General features: G+C 56.6%; 1 protein-coding gene across 1 annotated transcript; it reads left to right on the top strand.

The window, feature by feature from the left end:
- Positions 1-254: 254 nt before the first annotated feature.
- Positions 255-10,349, top strand: CACNG1 (calcium voltage-gated channel auxiliary subunit gamma 1). The gene is made up of 4 exons (XM_052657410.1): positions 255-659; positions 5,954-6,028; positions 9,293-9,430; positions 9,687-10,349. Exons 1-4 carry the CDS (start codon positions 428-430, stop codon positions 9,911-9,913), a joined length of 672 nt encoding a protein of 223 aa, XP_052513370.1. The 5' UTR covers positions 255-427; the 3' UTR covers positions 9,914-10,349.
- The last annotated feature ends 452 nt before the right edge of the window (positions 10,350-10,801 follow it).

A 10,801-nucleotide genomic window follows, 5' to 3' on the forward strand; every position in this document is an offset into this window, starting at 1 on the left:
GCCCCAGCAGGAAGAGGCTGGCACCGTAGCGCCAGGCCTGTGCCCCTCGCCCTCCCAGCTCAGGCCCCCTGAGCCGGGCTCTGAGGGTGGCGAGTCTGCAGCTGGCCTGAGCCTTCTCTCCTGCCCCACCCTGGTGTGCTCCCGGCCCAGGGAGGGAAGCCAGCCCTGAAACCCAAGGAGCAGCCGTCCTGGGTGAGGCGCCGGGGTGCTCATTAATAGAAGCTTCCTCAGGCCTCTGACGCGCCTGGGCAGCTGCTGAGCCCGTCCAGTGGCCTCGCCCACGGCCAGCCCACCCTGGCTCAGCCCGGCACACTAAACTTAGCTTCCACCCCCGGCTGGAGCCACTGCCCGCAGCCCCAGCCCGGCTGCCCCCGGCCCGAAAGGACTCGGCCGACAGACCCCAGGTGCCCACTGCCCCGGGACCGCCATGTCCCCGACCAAAACCCTGAAGGTCCGAGTGGCCCTCCTCTGCATCCTGGTGGGCATCGTGCTGGCCCTGGTGGCCGTGGTGACGGACCACTGGGCCGTGCTGAGCCCCCACGTGGGGCACCGCAACGCCACCTGCGAGGCGGCCCACTTCGGCCTCTGGCGGATCTGCACGAAGCGAATCTTCGTGGGCGACAAGGAGAGGAGCTGCGGCCCCATCACCCTGCCCGGGGGTAACGTACCCGGCCCGCCCGCCCCTGTGGGGGACGGGGCTCCAGAGACCGGAGCGCGCCTGGGCGGGGGCGGTGGGCCGCGCGGCGGTGCTGGCGGGGCGGAGCCGGTGCGGAGTGCGGGCGCTGTCTCCAGCTATTCCGTGCGCCGGGGCTCGGCGCTGGTCAGGGGGCGGGCGGACAGGCCGCGGCTCAGCAAAGAGAACGCGGCTCTGCCGACCCAGCCTGGACGCCCGGCCCCCACCAAACGCAGGCCTCAGGTGGGAGGGCCTCCTGGGGGAGTTCATTCCAGGCGGGAGTGCGGACACACGCCGCTCAAGGGTAGCCGGGCCCTGTGCGAAAGGGGGTGCAGGGCTCCCCCTCGTGAAGGCGGCAGGAGGGAACCCAGCGGGCGTCCCTCCTGGGTGCCGGCCCTGGGCGCCCACGCAGTGACTCGCCCGTGAGGCGGGACGGCTTTGCGCGAGGACTGTGTGCCCTGCGCCTCCTCCTGAACGGGTCCCCTTCAGACTCAGAAAACGCTTCCTCTCGCTGGGATTTCAGTGCCTGCCTCACCCTCCTAGTGCTGCGCGACCACACTCGGAGGCGCTCTTTGTGGAAAACACCTGGTGTGAGGGTGGCCAGCCTCTCCGTAGGCGTGGAGCCTCCACCTTCTCAGTGGGCAGAGGCGGGCTGCAGAAGGAGCCCCGGGGGCCGCGTCAGAGTCTGGGCTCCGTGCGGGCCCTGCCCACCACCCCAGAGGGCTGGGCGCTGACAAGCCCATCGCAGACTCCGTGCCTTCCTTTACCACACGGGCTCAGGCCCAGCAACCCAAAGTCCCCTCCAGCGTTCCTTCCAAAGTTACCCCAAGGTGGCGGGTGACGGGGGTGAGTGCAGGGTCCCACCTGGTTTTCAAATTAGTCTGTTATCAGACTGGGTGTTCCTTGAACCCTGCCCTTCAAGAAAGGCACTGCTAGGTCCCGAAGACCCTGCGGTCTCTGTGGGGGGTGAAGGAGCCCAAACCTCACCCCTCCAGCCCTCGCCTTCCTCGCGCTTCCCCCCCCCCCCCGCCGACCCCAGGAGAGCCCAGCCCTGCTCACTCCCACCGGACACCTGGAAGACACAGCGAGCCCCAAGCCTGAGGGCTCTCACAGGCACGGACATGTGCTCGAGGGGTATCATGTAGCCCAGATGCCCACGCCCCGCAGCCACTGCTGAGCACACCCATAAACAGATGCACCATCCCGGCAGCCCTCCTGGGCAGGGCAGATTCTCCAGGGGCTGTGCATGGGAACGCACTGTTACGGTCCACCTGTCCTTGGCCTTTGAAAGCCTGGTGAATTTCCAGAGCAGATGAGCAGGGTGGTGAGGGGAATCTATACAAGGAGAGACGGCTGGTGGGACGTGACCGGACCGGCCACAGGGGATGCGCCGGCTCGGCCTGGCCGCAAGCCGGAGTTGAGTCGACCTCTAGGCCACCTTCTCCTGGTCCAGAGTGAATCGCAGCTTCCAAGCCTGTGAGCACTGGACGAGCTGTCCAGGGGCACTCCTGCCTTCTCCCCTCTCTTTTCTCTGCAAGGGGACATCGTCTTCCTTCCGCACCCACCCTGCCTGAGCCCCACTGGATCACTGTTTCTGGGAGGAAGAGAGCTCATATGCCTTCTCTCATTAGTTACCAACAACATCTACAAACGCAGTGCTGTCTGCCAAACACGTATATTACACACGTTAACCTTGCGTGACCTCAGAAAAAACGACAGAGTAAGAACCTCCAAAAATTATTTTCTCCATAAAAACAATGAGAACATTGGCTAACACGGTCAGAATAAACTTTTTCAGAACTCTAGAAGTTAACCAGTCTTGCAGCAATAAGCAAGTGCTTATTTAAGAAAGAGGAGTGAATCCCAGTAGGAACAATGAGGTCTGTGGTGTCTTTTTAAGCTGCTATTCCAGTTCTTTCCTTCCTGACTGTGTCACAGGCTCAAAAAACAACAGCCTGCCGTCAGAGTGAAGCCAGCTGCCTGGAAGCCACCAGAAGGGGCAGACTAGGGCTGGACCCCTTTCAAGGCCTCACTCCCAGAGTGGTGTCATTATCTGATCTGTCTGGTGGTTCCCTAGAAGCTCGCCTTTGCAAGGCTGCGTTTGTTTGACCTGACTCTGAGCTCATCCCGTGGAAGCAGTCTTTTACCCAGGAGGCATTTGTCAGAAACAATTAGAGACAGTTGTTTAATATCCTAACTGCCTAAGGGAGCAGATAACAGAGCAAACAATAGGCTCACCAGAAAACTGCAGAACAAGACAGGTGGGTTTGAAAAGCCCCGACATATTCCTGGGAATTTAGGAGGCCACGAGGGTCCACGGTGCAACAAGTGTGCACAGGGAAGATCTGAGAAGGCCATAAGCTCTTACCTCCGGCTTACATAGAGCTGTGTGAAGAAAGAGAGGGAAAGAGAGAAGGAGGGAGACAGCATGGGGAAGGGGGAGAGAGACGGAGGAGAGGAGGCGAAGAGAAAGGGAGAGAGAGGCTAAGGCAGCGGCGGAGGCCACTTCGCGGAGTGCTCGGCTGTCTGCTGGCACGGAGCTCCGCAGCCAAGACTGGGAGGGGCGTGGCGTCCAAGCTTTCTAGGAAATGTCTGTGAGACCACCAAACTAACTGAGCAGAGATTTCCGTGGCCATACATGAACACAGACTTCACATGTTTAATTCAGAAATGAACTTTAACAAGCAACAATAACAAACAGCCATAGAAACAAACCCTCGGGAAGAGTGGACATCTAATTTCCGAAGTTACATTGTTTAAAATGTCAAGTTTTGAAATTTTAAAAGATTACAAGACACGAAGGGGCTGCGGTCTCCGATGGGCATCCGCAGGGCCCTGCAGCGTGCTTCTCCTGGTTCAGCACAGGGGACACCAGTCACCCTCAACTCCTGAGTCAGGAGAGGCAATGGTGGGAGGGCCCATCTGCTCGCCCGAAGACCTCCACGGAGGAAGGGAACTGGGACCTCCGGATGCCCAGAGCGGGAGCCCCCCAGCCAACCTGTGAGAGCGCTTAGTGTGTGTGTGTGTGTGGGGGGGGGGTGCCTGTACTTGTCCCCACACAATCTGCAGACTGGCTTCCCCAGAGGCTGGTGCTGGTCTGGAGGTGCTGACACCCCAACTGCCACCTGAGCAAGAGGACCTTTGGCAACATGGACGTGCATGCCTTATGTCCAGGCCACTCATGCTGAAGGCTTCTAACTCAGGGTCTGCAAATTGTCAGGGAGGCACCCAATCGTGAGACACACTTGAATTCAGTCAATTCCCTTCAGAGGGTTTTCAAAAGCAACCAAAGTTGGCCCTTAAAGAATGAGACAAATTATTCCTCTGTCCAGAGGGAGACTCTGGGGGACCCATCAGCTCGCACGAGCCAGTAGGGCAGGGCTGCCACAGCTGATAGCCCGACACACGCGAGAGAGCTCCGTCACGCTTGGAAACAGCGCCAGAAGCACCTGACGTCACCAGCGGCAGCCACACACCCCAGGTAACTCAGCTCAAAAGGAGAGCGATTTAAATATAGAAGCTCAAAGAAAAGGCTGTTTACTTCATGGAACATTTGCTGCTGCTAAACCAGGCTCCATCTCCCGGGGCACTTCTCTTCCTCCACTGCGGAGCAGCAGTGACCCTGACGCTGGGGTCCGGGGCCAGAGATCTCAGTGGGAGATGATCATCTCAGGCAGACGGAAGCCTGGGCCCCAGTGAAAGCTACGACTTTGGCTGCAGGCTTTTTTCCAAAAGAAACGAGGCACCAAACACCTGGCGAACATGAAACTGTGGCCTGAAGATAAAAACAAAATGCAGGCGCAAAGCAGACGCGTCTGAACCCAGAGCAGAGAGCTTCCCACTGAGGCTCAAGGAGACACAGGAAAAACGAGTCCATACAGTGCCTCACACAAATAAAAAGCAACGTGGTTTAGTTTTTTAAGAAACAAAATAGTATAAAATAACCCATTCATCTGCTTCCTAAATCAGCAGTAAAGAACATTGAACTATGCAATAAGCAATGGTCCTTTAATTGTACCGTATATCTAGTTGTAAGAGAGATTAAAAGGGGAAGATGGAGGAGACGTTGTATTGAAAATCAGTGTGAATTTCTTTGTTCTGAGTTCCTCCTCTACTGCTGCTGCGGCTAAGTCGCTTCAGTTGTGTCCTACTGTGTGTGACCACATAGACGGCAGCCCACCAGGCTCCCCGGTCCCCGGGATTTTCCAGGCAAAAACACTGGAGTGGGTTGTCATTTCCTTCTCCAATGCATGAAAGTGAAAAGTGAAAGTGAAGTTGTTCAGTCGTGCCCGACTCTTAGCAACCCCATGGACTGCAACCTACCAGGCTCCTCTGTCCATGGGATTTTCCAGGCAAGAGCACTGGAGTGGGTTGCCATTGCCTTCTCCGGAGTTCCTCCTCTGCCCCCTACCAAATCCAGATTTTGGGCCCTGCGGCTAACCCACGTTTCCCATGGCTTTCCTGGCGCTCCTCAAGCGGGCCGAGCAGCTCACCGAGGAGGTCCCGGCTGTGCTGCCTCCACGCTCACGGACGTGGAGGGCCTAATGTGTGAGGTCGTGGTCACACGTGGCCCTTCCTCCAGGTCCACACAATGGCCCACTCAGCAAAGCCCTTCGGGTAGCATTTTAAGGGGCGTGGAGCCAGGTTTCTAAACCTGGCTGAACATCAGAATCTCCTGGAAAGTTCTTGAAAAAGACTTTGTTTCCCAGGTCACACCCAGTGCCTCAGGATGGGCCTGGATGCTGACTGGAAACCAGCCCTGGGTTGTATGTGATCCTGGGTCTGGCAACCCCAGCGCCTCTGGCGTCTGAGGGCTGGTAGTTCTGTGCACTGCACATCCCAGGCCACCACCCCCCAGGTGCCCGTAGCCGTCTGCCCAGCTGGGACACAGAAATGTCTCCAGACACTGCCCAGGGTCCCCTGGGGGCAGAATCAGCCCCAGCGGAGGACCACTGTCTGGCCCTGATTGACCGTGTCCCGCAGTCCCGAACAGACTTGAACTCTAGGCCTCAGTTACCCCATCTGCCAAATGGGCTCAGTACCCAGCGGTCTGCGCCTGGACTGAGTCAGCCTCAGCTCCCTGAAGATCCGCAGGCTCTTATGCAGCCCATTTCCCACCAAACTTTTGGTCTAAGGGTGGAAGATGCTTGTTTTGGCCCAGAGTCAGGGTTTAGAGAGCAGAGAGCAAGCCAGAAGCCCCGGGGGGGAATGGCCCGCCCCCTCCTTGCCAGCTCCCGCCCCAGCTGCAGCCCTTTCTCTCAACTGTCTCCTCCTTTGCAGAGAAAAACTGTTCCTACTTCAGGCATTTTAATCCAGGCGAGAGCTCGGAGATCTTCGAAGTCACTACTCAGAAAGGTGAGCCTGGGCGGAGGGTAGGGAGGGGGAGGAAAAGTGGATTCTACCACTCCCTGCTGAGCTGGAAAATCCCTGGCATGAAAGCCCCAGCCTCCTGCTTGATGACAAGCAGCCCCTCCTGACATTTGTCAGTGGCAGCCGGGCCTACCTCTGCGCCCAGAAACAGCAGCTCCCACCTCCAGGTGCTTCAGGTCTCTGCATCAAGGCTCCCACGCACACACACGCATGCCCAGGTACACACATGCATACATATGCACACATGCACGCCCAGACACACATGCACGCCCAGACACATGCACACACATGCACACCCAGACACACACGCACACCCAGATACACATGCACAATACACCCAGACACACGTGCACACACGCACACACCGACACACACACGCACGCACACCGACACACACACACACCCAGACACACACGCACACACCGACACACACACGCCCAGACACACATGCACACACACGCGCACACACACGCACACACATGCACACCCAGACACATATGTACACATGCACACACACACCGACACACACATGCACACCCACACGCTCACACACCGACACACGTGCACACACATACACCCAGACACACATGCACACACACAGAGACACATGCACACACATGCACACCCAGACACACACGTGCACACACACCCCAATACACATGCACACACGCACACACCCAGACATACATGCACACACACACCCAGACACACACGCACACTGACACACGCACGCCCAGACACACATGCACACACACATGCACACACAAGCACACACCGACACACACGCACGCCCAGACACACATGCACACATGCACACATACACTGACACACACGCGCACACACCGACACACACATGCACACCCAGACACATGCACACACACCGACACATGTGCGCACACACGCACACCCAGCCACACATGCACACACATGCACACCCAGACACACGTGCACACACACCCCAACACACATGCACACACACATGCACGCCAAGACACACATGCATGCACACACAGGCACACACACTGACACACACATGCACACACATGCACACACCTGCACACCCAGGCGCACACTGGCACACACACAGATCCTTTCCCGCACCAAGCTCTGTAACAAGCTGCCGGGGTCCAGCCCCAGTGGATCCAGGGTGATTCGAAGGTGGGGACGGAGTTGGCGTCCTGGAAAAAACTTATTTAATTACAGATATAGAGGGAGATTAGAAACAGATAGTGTAGTAGGAGAATTAGTGGAGAAAAGAGGCTGAACAACTGGTTTACATGGAATACCAATCACCACCTATGTAGGCCACAGGCGTCTTTCCATTTTCCCAAGAGAGGAGGCACTGAGGCCTCCCCGGTCCGATCTCAGAAGCCCAGGCAGAATTAGCAGGCTTAGTGAGTACCCACATTTCAGACGGGAATTCAGCCAGGAAAGCGGAGAGCAAGAAAGAAACAACATGGGGGAATCAGTCTTTCCAGAAACTGGTCTGATTTCTTTATTTTTGGGTTTGCTTATATACCTTTTGTTACACATAGGGATAAATACAGAGTCACGTGGTGGTCAGCAGTCCTGACCTTTATCAAAATCAGGTGCTTCACATAAATGTAAAAAAAAGGTCTTAGGAATATTACATCATCTTCTGGCCATGAGACCCACTGACATTTTATGATCCTTTCTGATAACCAAACAACTTATTTTTTCCAAGCGTGTTTTTTCTTAAACCAGGCACCACCCTCCAAATAAAGGTACATTCCTATAGGGTGAGGGTGTAGTGAGTTACAATCAAGAAAGGAATTTATTTAACCCAAGGTTAACATGATTAGTCTTAAAGGTTAATACTTATTTCTCCTATATGCTTAAAGGTTAATACTTATTTCTCCTATATGTTAGTTATATTCATTATAAGGGTAGGGAACATGGAGATTTAGCAGCAAACATCAGCCCAACGAATGATAATCCTTTCACCAATGTTCCCCTTAAGATCTATTTAGTCTTAAGATAGTGATAAAGTTACATTTTTACATAGCAAGGACACAGTGATTTATAACAAAGCACAGTGATCTATTACAAAAGAGAAAATCCATTAACTCAAAAAGTCTAGTATTGCTAACATCAAAAACGACTATATTTCCTTTTCTATAGTCCAAATATATTGATTAATATATTCCCAGGTGCCTAAGGATATGGAGGCCTGGTGGGAATCATTGACTCAACACGAAGAAAAAGCCCTATGCTAATTAAGATTCTCAAAATACTCCAAAACTCTCTGTGCTGTTTATGGTTAAGAGGTAGTAAACAATCATGTGGCAGGAGTATGGATAATCCCGTCACACAAGCTAGTCTGTCAGCAGAGAGGTTTGACCTGAGACATCCTTGTCCCACCCAGAGCAGGGAATTAGCAGCAATTATTGACACAACAAATGAAAAACCCTTCACCAATATAATTCCTAACCAACCCACTATACTAATAATTTCTAATTCCCCAAAAGAATTTGCCTTTAGTAAGTCTAAAACATCTCGTGCCTCTCAGATTGGGAGGCTGTAAACAATCACATGTGGCCGGACGAACCTATACAGGTGGGCTAGATAACCTTCAGAGGAGTCGGTAAGCTGAAACACTCTTGTCACGCCCAGGAATTTTTATTGCCTTGGAGCTGCACGTTTACTCCTTCTCCAAGAGAAACGGTTATGGGGGAGAGCATAAAACAGACTCTGGTTTTGGGGTTAGATGCTCAGGAACAGGGGGTTTCCTGAGGCTTGATCATGCCTTTGCGGATGCCAAGCCTCCTTCCTCATGACCTTTACCATGGGCGGAGTTCCTCACGCTGGCTCCCGGCAACAAGCCACACTCTGTCAGCCTTCCAGAGGGGGCTTGTCAGTCCCAGGACACACCACCCTGAGCCTGGGTGTCGCCTTCAGCCCTGACTCTGGGAGGGAGGTTTCGGCTCCAGACAGCTCTCCAGCCACAAATCTCCCACCACCTTCTGAGGCCTGTGCCCCTGGAAGGAGGACCTTCATTTTGGTGCCTGGACCTGGAGAAGGAATTAGGTCGTGTGGACATCCTGGCCCCATCCCTTACTCATGTGCCACTCGGAAGGAATGATTTCATCTCTGGCCCTCAGTGTTCTCACCTGGGAAACGGGGACGACAGAATGCGGAGCAGTCGCTAACCTGGGGGGCAGGCACAACAAGTGAGGGGTCGCCGAGCCCCTCCTGAGGCCCCAGCGTCCCCACACTCTTGTGCCGCAGAGTACAGCATCTCAGCCGCCGCCATCGCCATCTTCAGCCTGGGCTTCATCATCGTGGGCACCCTCTGCGCGCTCCTGTCCTTCCGGAAGAAGCGGGACTACCTGTTGAGGCCGGCCTCTATGTTCTACATCTTCGCGGGTAGGATGGGGCTCCCGCGGGGTGTGGGGCCAAGGGATGCTCCCGCCCCTCTCCCCAGCCCGCCAGCGTAGGGGCTGGGTTTGGACAAGGCCCGGCTCCCGCCCCTGCTCCCCATGCCCCCGTGACCCCGCCCCACCCCCCACTCCCCCACCTGACCCCCGCCCTCGCCTTCCCGCCTGGTCCTCCCGCACCCCCGCAGCCCCCGCCCCGGGTCTGCCCCTCAAGGCCCGCAGCCTGAGCCCAGCTGTGCCCGCAGGCCTCTGCCTCTCGGTGTCCGCGGAGGTCCTGCGGCAGTCGGTGCAGCGCATGGTCGACAGCGAGCACACGGCCTGGATCGCGCACTCGCTCGCCTGGTCCTTCGTCTGCGCCTGCGTCGCCGCAGCTCTGCTCCTGGTCGGCGGCCTCGCGCTGCTGCTCCTCGCGCTGCCACGGATGCCCCGCGACCCCTGGGAGTCCTGCATGGACGCCGAGCCCGAGCACTAGTCCTGGGCCCGGGCGTGGGGCCCGCCTTGGGAGGCTGAACCTGGGACGGGCCGGAGCGGGCGGCGTGACTTCTCCGCGTCCCCATTGCGCGCACACTGCATGGCGCTTCTCCAGGGCCAGCCAGTGACACATGGTGCTTCTCCGGGGCCGGTCAGTGGACACGCGGCGCGGCCCGCCCGGCCGGTGGACTCGGCCCGGGTGGCCGGGGGGAGGGGGCCGCGGGGCGGCCAGTGCCGGGGTCCTCGGGGGTCCTCGACCGGCCTCCCCGAGGTTCCTCCGCGGCTCACCCGCCGACCTGGGTGCTCAGCTGTTCGAGCCGCCAGCGCCTCGCTGCTTCCTTGTCATCCGACATCCTCTCCTTCGCTTCTGGCAGATCCAACAAGCACTTTTTAACTAGTCTGACGGCGATTTGAAATAAAAACTCTTTGAAACATGCCTTTCCTTGGCCTTGCATAGAGATCGCTTGGTTTCCTGACCACACAGCCCAAGGGCCCCCTTGACCCAGAGGAGAAATGAAGGCATAGGCCCTGGGGATGGTGAGGACTTCTGTGGGGACACGGGGACAGAGGGTCTGTTTACTGGCGAGACTTAGAGGCTCTGAATTCCAATTTCTAACTCTGGGCCCCGGGTTGTCTTCAGGAGAAACCAAAGGCCATCTGAACTGGCAAGAGCGTGAAAAACAAGGAGTGTTATTTCCAGAGCTCCCAGTGCCAGAGGCATCCCAGTGCTGACACAGGGCTCCAGCCGCCTGGCCGCCAGGGTCTGGTTTCAGACGCTGGATTTTTGTGGCAGAGAATTAGGTAGCTGGGCTTAGCAGCTAGACACGGAGGGCCACGTAGAGTGTCACAATGTACACTCTTCTGCCTTTGAATCCCCTGCATTCAGCCA

The sequence above is a fragment of the Budorcas taxicolor genome, chromosome 19 (genome assembly GCF_023091745.1).
Source record: "Budorcas taxicolor isolate Tak-1 chromosome 19, Takin1.1, whole genome shotgun sequence".
Classification (NCBI taxonomy): Eukaryota; Metazoa; Chordata; class Mammalia; order Artiodactyla; family Bovidae; genus Budorcas; species Budorcas taxicolor.

Coding starts and splice junctions, on each gene's coding strand:
- CACNG1 (XM_052657410.1), top strand. CDS start 428: ATGTCCCCGACCAAAACCCTGAAGGTCCGAGTGGCCCTCCTCTGCATC. Junction 660..5,953: donor CCCCATCACCCTGCCCGGGG/GTAACGTACCCG, acceptor CCTCCTTTGCAG/AGAAAAACTGTTCCTACTTC. Junction 9,431..9,686: donor TATGTTCTACATCTTCGCGG/GTAGGATGGGGC, acceptor CTGTGCCCGCAG/GCCTCTGCCTCTCGGTGTCC.